The sequence below is a fragment of the Cucumis melo genome, chromosome 4 (genome assembly GCF_025177605.1).
Source record: "Cucumis melo cultivar AY chromosome 4, USDA_Cmelo_AY_1.0, whole genome shotgun sequence".
NCBI classification, from domain to species: domain Eukaryota; kingdom Viridiplantae; phylum Streptophyta; class Magnoliopsida; order Cucurbitales; family Cucurbitaceae; genus Cucumis; species Cucumis melo.
This window is the reverse complement of record NC_066860.1, coordinates 24,608,487-24,621,940: the sequence shown is the minus strand read 5'-3', so window position 1 is coordinate 24,621,940 and position 13,454 is coordinate 24,608,487. Positions and strand designations below refer to the sequence as shown.

At 35.7% G+C, this 13,454-nt stretch overlaps 1 protein-coding gene across 1 annotated transcript; it reads left to right on the top strand.

Moving 5' to 3' along the window:
• Positions 1-282: 282 nt before the first annotated feature.
• On the top strand, positions 283-11,813 carry LOC103500339 (protein transport protein SEC31 homolog B). The gene is made up of 22 exons (XM_008463610.3): positions 283-900; positions 1,485-1,539; positions 1,636-1,758; positions 3,607-3,703; positions 4,105-4,141; positions 4,249-4,354; positions 4,437-4,494; positions 5,349-5,446; positions 5,575-5,694; positions 6,228-6,270; positions 6,357-6,478; positions 6,554-6,681; positions 6,788-7,340; positions 7,500-7,592; positions 8,127-8,312; positions 8,390-8,603; positions 9,345-9,433; positions 9,553-9,717; positions 10,271-10,393; positions 10,496-10,775; positions 10,954-11,192; positions 11,274-11,813. Exons 1-22 carry the CDS (start codon positions 584-586, stop codon positions 11,367-11,369), a joined length of 3,342 nt encoding a protein of 1,113 aa, XP_008461832.2. The 5' UTR covers positions 283-583; the 3' UTR covers positions 11,370-11,813.
• Positions 11,814-13,454: the final 1,641 nt, after the last annotated feature.

The following is a 13,454-nucleotide window of genomic DNA, read 5'->3' as shown; positions in this document are numbered from 1 at the left end:
AAAAAAACCAAGCAGAATGTGTAAATTTTCGAAACATTCAAAGGTATGGGCTTGGGCTTCTAAAAATAATTATGGGCATAGATTTAGGCCCCAGTTGTAAGCAATGGCCCATGTAGGAAGCAATGGCCATCAAAAAACACACGTCGTATTCTGATTGGATAAATGACGAAGCAGTCGTCTTTAAAATCGTTGACTAACATAAACCCTAGTGTTCCATTACACAGAGAATAAAATCTCTTGAAACCCGCTAATTAAACTCCCGGAAACGGCAAAAGTAAAATCTTCAAAATCCCGACTTTTACATTTTTTCTTTGTTTTTGTTTTGCGCAAAATTTTGGAGAGCGAGAGAGAGAGAGAATTGCGAGTCTCTCACTTTCACTTGCGTTTCACAGATCAGATCGAAACAACAACAACCCTCGAATTCTCATACACTCTCCAAAAAAATTCTCTCTAAATTCCTCCAGATCCGCCGATCATTGCTTCTCCTTTTCATATAATTGTAATTGTATACATAGACAGATTGTTGATACAATTCAATTCGGTGTAGTGTTTGGTTTTTTATTTTCCATAGTTTGGGGTTTCAATGGCGTGTATAAAAGGAGTGAATCGATCGGCGTCCGTTGCTATAGCACCGGACGCACCGTACATGGCCGCCGGGACGATGGCGGGTGCTGTGGATCTGTCATTTAGCTCATCAGCCAATCTCGAGATCTTCAAGCTTGATTTCCAGTCGGATGATAAAGACCTTCCTGTAATTGGGGATTCTCCGAGCTCCGAACGCTTCAATCGTCTCTCGTGGGGAAAGAATGGATCGGGTTCTGAACAATATTCTCTAGGCTTCATTGCTGGAGGACTCGTCGATGGAAACATTGATATTTGGAACCCTCTTGCGCTGATCCGGTAATTCGACTTGGTTTCGCATTTAATTGGATCAATCTGTTTGTTAGAATTTGGAATTGTATTTGTGCTGAAGTGGTTTCGGTTGTTAGTAAAATGGGGAAGTAGAGTTAATAAGTTCTTAGTTAACAGGTGCTTATCTTTTCGGGGATTTGGCTTCGAACCAATTGGTGTAATTTAACTGCAGTAGGATTGAGGAGTTTGGTTTTTTTTTTTTTTTTTTCTTTACCACTTTTAGTGTTCTTTGAAGGTCGGTTGAAACAATTTAAGCAGAAAGATCAAGTGTTGGTTTAATTGTTCATTTACCTTTTGTGAAAGAAAAATATTCCTTTTGGACCTTGTGAAGGTGGATGGATAGGAAGGTTTCCATTGTTCCTTACATTATAATATTGGTTGAAAAATGAATCTGAACCTGGTCTAGATAGGTTGAAAGTTTCCTAGGCAAACTCTCTGAATTTTTTTTTTTTTTTACTAGATTCAGTTCACTTGTTTAATTTTGCAGTTACCCTACAATAGTTTTCACGGCGTCAGGTTTAGCTGTCTTGAATGCTTTGTAGGCTTGACACTTTTTCACCTTATTTTTTCAGTCCTGAGGCAGGTGAAACTCCACTAGTTGGACATCTAACAAGGCATAAAGGGCCTGTAAGTTTTTTAAAATTTTGAAATGCTCACGAGTTCGTGGCTTATCTAATGTTACTGTTGTACCATATTTTTCACGCTAATATTTTGCTCTTGCAGGTGCGTGGTTTAGAATTTAATACAATTACACCAAACTTGCTTGCATCTGGAGCTGATGATGGTGAAATCTGCATATGGGATTTAGCCAACCCATCACAACCTATTCATTTTCCACCTCTGAAGGTTAGGCTGTGCTGGTTTGTATAATTTTTATTATAGTATACTTGCAACTGTCTAATATTCTTGTTAACACAAACAAATGGTATTCTTGTGTGTAGTTTTGCCTGTATTGGGGATAGTTTCTGGACCCCTTTTTAGTGTAGACTTTGCTGTGGAACACAATCTATTATTTCTCTCTCTCATCACACAATTTATTGTTGACATCAACTTTTAGAAGATATTACGATATGTGTGTGTGCACACCCACCATTATTATATACCTATAAGGAATCTATGGAAGTCAATGGTCTTTTCATTTCTCTTGCATTTCTGGATTCAAGACAGAAATTACATACTGGTTGGAATTTATAAGAGAGATACAAACAAAAACAATGCAATGACGTTAGTCATTTTCTTTCTGCTTATCAAGCATGGGAAATCATCATTATTTTCAAGCCACAGGAACCAGCTAAGTATAATTGTGATGCCCTAGAAGTTTCTTGAATAAATTTTGTAGGGTAGGGAAACAATTCACCCGAACTTTGAGCCAGACCAACTTCCAATTTACTGGGTGGCTATGGCTTTCATATCCAAAATTTAGGCTGTTCCAAATAAAATCCCTACAACATTTGGGTGTCAAGGAAACTCTTAGGAAATTAATTCTTAGGTAGGTGGCCACCATGGATTGAACCCATGACCTCTTAGTTAAATATTAAGACTGTGTCTCCTTTTTTACCACTAGGCCAACCCATGATGGTTTCCCTAATAAGCTCCTTGATATCTTTACAAGGAGAAAAACCACCTTGGCCTAGTGGTGGATAGGGACCTATGTAAATATTAAGGGGTTTAGAGGGAATGGAGTCTAAGAAACCATGAACATGTGAAGGAAATAAGAGGAAGCAATTGGGAGGACCAATAGACCACCTATAGCTACCTGCTCTAGAAATAGTAGACTTCTTTCGTTTGGTCAATTTAGTAAGAACTTGTCCAACCAGTGTCTTCCATATTAGACTGAGGGTTCCCTCCCTCCCCTAAATTTGGATAGAGGATATGTGGGCGAACTGTTTCCTAAGTGGGCTTGTTTTGTTTATATATTTGTTTTCCATGTGATTGAAGGCAAGTCAATATAATTTTAGTTTGAAGTTGGAGCTTGTGTAAATATTGACCTTGACAAGAATTGTAGAGGTTGTTACACACCAAGAATTTCCCTTTCCTTGCAAATCTTGATGCCTTTTGGATCAAGAGGGCAATGCTTCAACGAATCTGAAACTTCTCGAGGTTTATCCAAAGCCTCATTTTTGGATGCTTCAACAAATATGAAACTTCATTTTTGGGTTCTCAAAATGACTTTTCTATGCCATATTTTAGCTTTTTGGATTATTTCTCCGGAGAGAAAGTTGAGAATCTCTATAATGGAGAAGAAATGTTTCTTCTTTTAGTTGGCATTGTAGTTTTTTCTTTCCTGTTAGAAGAAAAGGTTTTTCAATTTCTTGTTAAAAAGGGAAAAAAGAACAAAGATTGGTATTTGTACTCCCCCGATTAATTCCATTTGGAGGATCTTTTGATACTCTTTGATTGCCTCTAAGGGAAACCATTGGCAGTTCTTGTGCATTTTCTTATTTTCAATATAAAAGTTCTCTTATAAAATATTTAAATTTTGAAGGATTCAGTCCCCTTTAAAAAACAATAATTGCCTCAGGGCAGCCAAGTAGGACTAATCTTCATATTTGGAAGATACCATTATATACATGCCAGGAAAAGTTCTACTTCATTATGCTATCAGCTACCATGCTCTCTTTCCTCTCTTTTGTCTACTTATTATAAACTTCAAATCAAATGGATATTGATTTGTTCATTCCATTTTTTTTTCAGGGTAGTGGCTCTGCAGCTCAGGGTGAAATTTCATTCTTATCATGGAATAGCAAAGTTCAACATATATTAGCCTCTACGTCCTATAATGGAGCAACAGGTGAGGAAATAAGTCCTGTTTCAATTTTTTGGGCTGCTATTATTTTAGGCATTTGTTTACTTTGATTTTTTCTAGACTAAAATTTGGTTTCTTGATTGAAGAAAGCTTTATCTAGTATTATTATTTTGAAGTTAATTGTTTTTTTTCAAGAAACTATGTAATTGTGAATGAAATTACAAAAAGGGTGGAAAGAAAAGCCTTGAAACTACAATTTCAATGGTCACAAATTGTTTTTTCATTCAGAAATAAAAAAGACAGATGAAAAAAAGAGGTTATTTACAAGGGCAGAGGAGGGGAAGAGGCCTACATTAATAGCAACTAAAAAAATATTATATTCTGAAAAAAAGAATCCAAACATTTGTTTCTCCCTAACATTTTGTTATAACTCTTTTTTGATTCAGTCGTTTGGGACCTGAAGAAGCAAAAACCGGTTATAAGGTAAGTCTAAGTGAAATATTAAATTCAATTTTTTAATATTTCAATTTTTTAATACAGCCAGAATTTCTTGGTTGCATTTGATAAATATATTTTGCCTGTCAACTCAGTTTTTCAGATTCCACTAGAAGACGCTGCTCGGTGCTGCAGTGGAATCCTGATCTTGCAACTCAACTCGTTGTTGCTTCAGATGATGATAATTCCCCTTCCCTCAGGGTGATGATTACCAGACATTATACTCTTAAATATTGTAAAGATCTCATACTATTTTTAAGTTGACACATTCTCTTGCTTTCAGCTTTGGGATATGCGTAATATTATGACACCAGTTAAAGAGTTTGTGGGCCACACTAGAGGTATGATAATGAAGTTCAATTTTATGCTTGTCGTATCTGTCCTTGAGCTGCTCTCACATTTACAGAATCATATAAAAAATGACAAATGACCCTCCCTTACTTAGGTATCTGTGATCTGATAATCAGAGAATGGATTTATTGGTGTTATTGATTTCCTTTTGAAACTTGTACAATGCCATTGTACTTTGTTAGACTTCTGATTGTCGTCTTGCGTTCAAGTTTTCTATTTCTTATTCTTGTTATATGACGAAAAGATTGAGGGTTGCGAGCTTTTACAATTTGAGCTTGCTTAATTATTGAAATTCACTGCCTAAAATGATGACTATATTGACTTTTCAATACGTTATTTGCCTTGCTTGTTTGTGTTCCTGTCTGCTAATATCATTGGAATTTGTTTGTCAGACTCATAAAAGACCGAACAATAATCTGACTGTCTAGGATGGGTTGATACTGAAGATCAAATGCTTCATGTTTGCAAATGATAAAATGCAACCTATTAGTTCTCGCCTCTTCATCTCATTTTACAAATGATTAATGAAAGCATTTTCATCTCGCATTCGACTCTAGGAGCTGTGTCATTAGTTATGTTTTTATCCTTTTAAGCAACCGGGTTTCAAAACTCTTCCATTTAAGCTTGTTAGTTGCTGTACATATAATGACATTATATAGATTAGAGAAGTAATTGTTTGCTTCCCAACTGGCAGACTAAGTTCTGTTTAATTGTGATAAGTCTGACTTTAATCCGTACATGTTGCTTCATCTACTAATGATGGATTGAATATCTTGTTTGTATGAAGTTTAATTGTTTATTTTGCCAAAACGAACCTTCTAAAAGTACTTGGCTCAAAAATCAGGTGTAATTGCAATGTCATGGTGTCCCACCGATACCTCCTACTTGCTAACATGTGCTAAAGACAACAGAACTATCTGCTGGGACACTATTTCTGGAGATGTAAGCTCTGTTACAGTTCTTTGATGTTCTACTTTTTGTTCTTCTATACTCCATCATTGCTTATTATTAGGTGCTTGAACATAAGCATCAACCAGGAAACTACTCTGACTTTGTGTTTCCCAATGCAGATTGTGTGCGAATTGCCTGCTAGTACCAACTGGAACTTTGATGTACACTGGTATCCTAGGATTCCTGGTGTTATATCTGCCTCTTCATTTGATGGGAAGATTGGCTTATATAATATTGAGGTACAACCATTTTGAAGCTTCTTGGTACTTGCAAAAAATTTTACTTTGTGCAGGTTTCCTTACAATTCTGTCCACAGAATTAATATTTTAGATTATGACTTCTGGGAATGTTCTATGATCTTCTTCCCCCTCCTTTTTGATAAGAAACTGTTTTCAATGGAAGAAAGAAATATCCAAAGATGACTGATTTATATTAAATACTTTATGAAAAATGAGGTAGATATTTCTATTGGGAATATCTTGATGGATAAGAGAGTTCGATTAATAGTCATTGTGTAAACTTGCAATGGGGTTTAGGAATGATAAAATTTTCAACTTCCTAGGCTAAATATTATTAAAATATTTTTTTGCTATATAGAAGTGAAGTATGTAATCAGCCGCTCTTTCGTGTGAAACTAAATCATAGTTATCCATATTTGTGTGATTTCTTTTTCCACGTCTGAAAACTTTTCATGTACCATTCTTTTTTATTTGCATAGTTTTTTTTTGGTATAAATCTGATACTTTTAATTTACTTTCCCTTCTCTTTACAGAGTTGCAGCCGGTATGGTGTAGGAGATAATGATTTTAGCCCAGGTAAGTTGGTTTTTGGTGCACTTTTGTCTATCTGGTGGCTTTCATGTACATTTGATTTTGTTGTTCTTTCCTTCACTGGTGTGCAGTATCATTGAGAGCACCAAAGTGGTATAAACGTCCAGTTGGTGCCTCTTTTGGCTTTGGAGGGAAGGTAGTATCATTTCAACCTAAGACTCCTGCTGCAGGTGCCTCAGCTGGTGCTTCGGAGGTATTTCTTTATTGAATTGGTCAACTTGAATTCCATGAGGGCTATATTTCATTTCACCCCTGTATTTATTTCCAGGTTTATGTGCATGACTTGGTAATGGAGCACAGTTTGGTTACTCGTTCATCTGAGTTTGAAGCTGCAATACAAAATGGTGAACGCTCCTCTCTCAGGGTTTTATGTGAACAGAAGTCTAAAGAATCTGAGTATGCCATCGCCCTTGAAATTTGTCTTCATCTCTAATTCTTTTTTGCTTCCCTTTCTTTTTCAATAGAAAAAGTGGTGGTTAACAGTTGTAGTGTATTTAAACAGTTTGGAGGATGATCGGGAAACATGGGGATTCCTGAAAGTCATGTTTGAAGATGATGGAACTGCAAGGACGAAACTTCTCAGCCATCTTGGTTTTAGTATATCAACTGAATCACAAGATCCTCAAGAAGAGATTTCCCAGGATGTTAATGCTCTCCATCTGAATGATACAGCAGCAGATAATATTGGATATGGGGATGGTAGAGAAGCCACATTATTCCCATCTGACAATGGGGAGGATTTCTTTAACAATCTTCCCAGTCCAAAAGCTGACACACCTTTATCAATTTCTGGTGATAACCATGCTGCTGAGGAGACTCTTGTTGCTGCTGAAGAACCACAAGTTGAGGATGGAGTAGAAGATAATGGAGATGCATCGTTTGCTGATGGTGTTCAACGGGCACTAGTTGTAGGTGATTATAAGGGGGCTGTTGGGTTGTGTGTATCTGCAAACAAAATGGCTGATGCATTGGTTATTGCTCATGTGGGTGGTGGGTCCTTGTGGGAGAATACACGAGATCAATATCTAAAAATATCCCGTTCACCGTACTTAAAGGTAGCTAAAACTTTATTCTCTTCTTATGAAGCTGTGTATATTAACTTTTTATTGCGTTACAATTTTGATAGTTTGAAGTTTTACAGCAGTAAAAGACATCTTTGAGCTTCTCTGGGGATGAGCCTCCACAAACTAATCTGCTTTTTTTTTTTCCATCAGATTGTTTCTGCAATGGTCAACAATGATCTATTGAGTCTTGTGAATACAAGGCCCCTGAAATTCTGGAAAGAAACCCTTGCCCTTCTCTGCAGTGTAAGTTTTATGTTTAATTTGGAAAATAGTTCTCTCTAGAAAACTGGCAGTGTCCATATTTGATCATTTAGAACTTGTGTGCAAAGGATTTACACTATATTCAAGAAGGGGTGTCAAGTTGGTTACTGAAAATTGAAATGGACTTGTGCCCGCTGAGTTACCAGTTTCTTCCTTTTCAGCTTTAATTCTCAGACATGTCTGGTTATGTTAAATGTGGTTATTTGACTATTTCTAGGAAATAAATTCCATTATCATATTAGCAGATACCAAAAAAATGTTTTTAGTTTCACTTTCATGTCGATCGTGGTGTTATAAAAGCTCCAGGTTTTATATATGGACTGTACTGTCCAGGAAATTCTGGAAGCAGTTCTCTAGATTATGTTGTTCATCAAGTATTTTAGTCTTACTAAAAGTAAACATGTCTTTCAGCATTCCTGTTGATTTTCCAGGGTATCTGATTTCTCCATAAAATTATAAATCTTGGATACTACTACTGTATTGCGACGTTAATGTTGTTATTGTTTCAATTAACAGTTTGCACAAAAAGATGAATGGACTGTGCTTTGTGATACTCTTGCTTCAAAACTTATGGTTGCCGGTTATACACTTCCAGCAACTCTGTGCTATATATGTGCTGGAAACATCGATAAAACTGTTGAAATCTGGTCGAAGAGCTTGTCTGCTGAGCGTGAAGGAAAATCTTATGTTGATCTTCTTCAGGTCAGTGTACTTTAAGAGACGTTATTGAACTTATGTATTGGACTATAAAGTTGAAACAAGCCTTTTGCTTTGCATAGGATTTGATGGAAAAGACTATCGTGCTTGCTTTGGCCACTGGACAAAAGAGATTTAGTGTAACTTTATGCAAGCTTGTTGAGAAATATGCTGAAATATTGGCAAGTCAAGGACAGCTAACAACGGCCCTGGAATATATTAAGTTATTGGGATCTGAAGAATTGACCCCTGAACTTGTGATCTTGAGAGATCGAATTTCCCTCTCCACAGAGTCTGGTTAGTTCTCTGTCATCAAAGCATTGGTTATTTGATCATAGAACATCATGATTTATTGAGTCTACTTCCGTTTTTTACCTTTTTTTATAGAAGCAGATGCTTTCTTTTGAGAAAAAAAAAACCCCACTAAAGAAAGGGTTTCCCTAGAGAGTAATTATAAAAAGCCTTAGATACCAAAGCCTAAAGACAAACATGAAACCGCACTGAAGACCAAAAATTGTTTAAGTATTCAAGTGATTAATAACCCTTTGGACAGCAAATTGAACCTTACTGTTTCTTAATTAATTTTTTTAACAATTTTGAATAATGTATCTGGTAAGTAACATTTTGCTGGCAATGCCTAATAGTAAATCATAATTCAGAGTACTATTACAGATATTATCTTTAATCCTATTTGACGATCAAGTTTTTGGATTTTTGAGATTGACAATGTGAAATAAATTTGGTACAAGATGAACTAGTTAAGTTATTTGTTTTTCAACAAGTTCAATACTGATAAAGTAAAAACGATTCAGAAACATGCTTATATTTGTTCTAAAATTTAACCTTTCTTTATAACCTAGACTGGACCTTCTAATTTTATCAAATACTTGGTGCCGAAGTCATAAGCTGTAATTGCGAACTACATGTCTTCCCTTTTGTGTATTCCTTAGGTAGTTACCCCACTTGGGTTATACAAGAGGGGGATTGTTTTGAGTTAGATGTTACTTTCTAAGCAAGTTCATTACTTTTGTGTCACAGATAAAAATAACAAGGCCTCAAATATTGAATACTCTCAGCAACCAAGCGAAAACATGTATGGTTCTGAAGCCACTAAACATTATTATCAGGTGTCTTATCTACCTTTCCTTTTATGTCACATGTTTTCTGGTTTTGGCTGCTTTGAACCTGTTGATGTATTTACTTGATTCAAGGAATTCGGCATTTAACTTTCTTGTTGATGACTTAGGAATCTGCTTCAGCGCAATTCCATCAGAGTATGCCTACCACTACGTACAATGATAACTATTCCCAGACTGCATATGGTGGGAGAGGATACACTGCTCCTACATCATATCAACCTGCACCGCAGCCTAATTTATTTGTTCCATCACAGGCACCACAAGCTCCAGAGGTACTGTTTGCTGATTATTCTTTCTCTAGAAAATTTTGGTTATCTGGAAAAAAATAGCAACTTTTTCTAGAGAAAATAAACCTCAACTAACATATCTATTAGAATTGAACAAGGACAAAAATCGGACTTAATTAAAGTTAGGGTTTTATGACACTAGGTAATTCATATATGAATATCATTTTGAACCCAAAACAATCTTAAGATGTAATTGAACTCAAAATATGAAAGCTGAAAACATCTTTTGAAGTTTAGAAGCATGTAGGTCTCATGGTCAATCGAGTCAGGCTCAAAAAGTAAACACATTCCTTCTAAATATTATCATCCCGCATCAATCTAATATTGACCTGCCATATCTTTGGAAGAATTCCAGTGTTTAGACTGGCATTTCTTTGATCTTTTGGAAAGTACTTTTGGAGTAAGTGTCAAGGTGATGTAAATGATGTTAATGATTATCATAGCTTGCATTCTATGTAAGGTACTGTTTCTCGAGGCTGCTTGAAATTCTTCTAAGAATTGGGTTGGTCTAATAATAATAATCTGGTTTTTGTTTTAGACAAATTTTTCTGCACCCCCGGGTCAGCCTGCTCCAAGGCCATTTGTTCCTGCAACACCTTCTGCTTTGAGAAATGTGGAAAAATATCAACAGCCACCCACTTTGGGTTCTCAGTTGTACCCTGTTCGTAATCCTTCTTCATTGATGATGGATAAAATCATTTCATTTTTAGTGTAAAAGATACTTTTTAATGATAATCTAACATTTGTTCCTCAAATATTTCAGGGAATTGCAAATCCTACTTATCAACCTATACCAGCTCCTTCAGTTGGTCCTGTCCCATCACACATGGATTCAGTTCCTGGGCATAAAATGCCTCAGGTTGTGGCTCCCGCTCCACCGTCTAGGGGATTCATGCCAGTTCCTAATCCAGGAGCCGTTCAGCTACCTGGAATGGGTTTGGTTCAGCCTCCCAGCCCTACACAATCTGCTCCAACACAGCCAGCGGTGATGCCTCCAGCCCCACCACCAACCGTGCAGACTGCAGATACTTCAAACGTACCTGGTAATTGTTAGTTATATTCTGCTCAGTTTTCCCGAAATTTATTCCCATTACAATTCCATGTTAATTTATAATGATGTAATCTGGATAGTGGATGTACTTGTTTTACTTTGCACTCTATACAATTTACGCACATATATTTATTTTTAGATGCAATAACTGATTAATACTCTGTCTGCAGCTCATCAAAAACCTGTGGTAGCAACATTGACCAGACTTTTCAATGAGACCTCAGAAGCATTGGGAGGTGCGCGGGCAAATCCGGGTAAGAAGCGGGAAATTGAAGACAACTCGAGGAAGATGGGTGCCTTGTTCAGCAAACTCAACAGTGGGGATATATCTAAAAATGCTGCTGATAAGCTTGGTCAGCTCTGCCAAGCTCTAGATACTGGCGATTATGGTCGTGCATTACAGATCCAGGTATTTGTTCTATAAGGTTCTTGCTATCTTGTTTTGTTCTACAATCCAAAATGAGACACATTCACTTATTGCTGCTTATAGGTGCTTCTCACCACAAGCGAATGGGATGAGTGCAGCTTCTGGCTGGCTACGCTGAAACGAATGATCAAGACGAGGCAGAACATGAGGTTGAGTTAGTGCAAAACATGATAGTCATTTCTGGCTATTTTTTTTTTTTTTTTATCTTTTGGAAATTCTTTTCCCACCTTATAGCTACCCTTCTTGTGCCACCAATATACCCACACAAACACAAGAATGACGTCCCTTGGTTGCTGCTGCCGGATTTTGCCCCAATGTTTTCCTCTATGATCTTGACTGGTTTTTATTGAAAGAGTTAGCAATGATAGCTGGAGGATAACAGTAGACTTTTGTTGGTTCTTATTTTGTAGTTTAGAACTGAGGAGAAAGTCCAATTTTTAATTATTTTTATTTTTCTTCGTTTTTATAAATCACAGCCTGAGTCGGGTTTCATCACAGCCATTTGTTAGCTTGCATAAGGGTCCTTCCTTGTTAGAGTGTCTTTTCATTGTACCTTCCATTTGACATATCCTAATTTTGTTGAAAGCTAGTTGAATTTCAAAACTTCTTGCCTCTTTGAATTTTCAGCTCTTTCTTACCTTAAAACTTGGTTTTCTAGAAAGACATTTTATGCTGTCACTTAATAAATTAAATAGAAACATTCTAATATAAGTTGGTGCCTTGTCTGAACTCTGAATAGTGTGAATTTCTTGTGGATAATTTGGTTTGGATAGTGAAAGCCATTATCTTTTCTTTGTTTTTATGGGGGCATGTTTGTGACTTCCCAAGATGAAAACTACAATCAAATGTGGGAAAACTTAGTTTTAGTATTTACTTGGACTTTGGGTTGGGATAGTTGCATTTGATAGTTGAGATTTGGGATGAAATATTTCATATTATATAACCAAGGATTGGAAGGTGAGTTCTTATGTAATAATTTTGTTAATCTTCTACATTTGACAAACTCACAAATTGTGGTGATATTTGAGAAATCTTAATATTTGTCTGTTTGCTTTTGTTCCTTTCTGTTTTTCCTTTTTATTCTTTCTAGGTTAAAAAGACACAAGTAACTTCAAGCTAAGAAAAGACTAGAATGTGTTTACAGATCTGTTCATCAATATTTTAACACGAACCACAGTAAAGAAATCAGTTTACATGAGCAATATGTTCGTTAACATGCATAATACTTTGTAGCCCTCAAAGGGTGGTCTTGTACCACGTATCGATGTCATTTGCGAACTTTAATAAAAGGACAAATCAATGACAAAACAACAATTCAAGTTTTCACTTCCTCATCATAAAAGAGCTAGTTGAGTCTTTCTAAACCCAATGCTTCGTACTGACTCGTTTACAAAGTTCATCAAGTACAAACAACTTGATTTAAGAGACGATTTTTGTGTACTTTTTATAATTTCAAAGAGAATAAACACTTAAAAAGGAAAAGGGAGAGAGGTATAATACGGAAAAAGAACTAGATTGTAGAGAAAGTGAAGTCTAATGGTCAAAGGAGTTGTGACTTTAATTTAAAAATGGAAATGAAATATTTGTTTTAAATTTAACTTTCATTAGAAATGCTTCCATTGGAATGTCATCTCAAATTACTTTTAAACTTTTTTTGTGCCCATCTTATAACTTGTATCTTTTGACCAAATATGTATAAAGTCTAAATTAAAAGCAATCTTATATAGTATTTAAATAAATACAATTTGAAACATTGGATGTGTGTGTGTGTGAGAGAGAGAGAGTGTGTGTGTGTGTTTCTATATTTCTCAATGTAAATAAAAACTAAAAAGATTTTTTTAAAAAAAAAAAAGGAGAAAAAAGGCCACCAAGCTTCAGGATTTATAATTATTATTAAGGGGGAAAAAAGAGTAATAAAAGAATAGAAGCAGTTGGTGTAATAATTTGTCTAGGTTGGGTGTCATAATCAAACTAACCAAACACTTCTCTAGTTGCCTCAGTTTCTTTTCATATGAAGATCTAACTTTATGTGGTTCTAACAATATATTCACAAATCAATTTTGGTGCTAAAAAGAGTGACTACTAATTAGTATAAGAAGTGTAGAAGTATGTGTAAAATTTGTGATTAAGTGATTAACCTTTATGACTATTTGGTTTTTGAAAGTTAAGCCTATAAACACTCTAATATACTGGTTTTTTGTTTGATTTTCTACCATTCAGGAGTTTTTTTAAGAACAAAGTTGG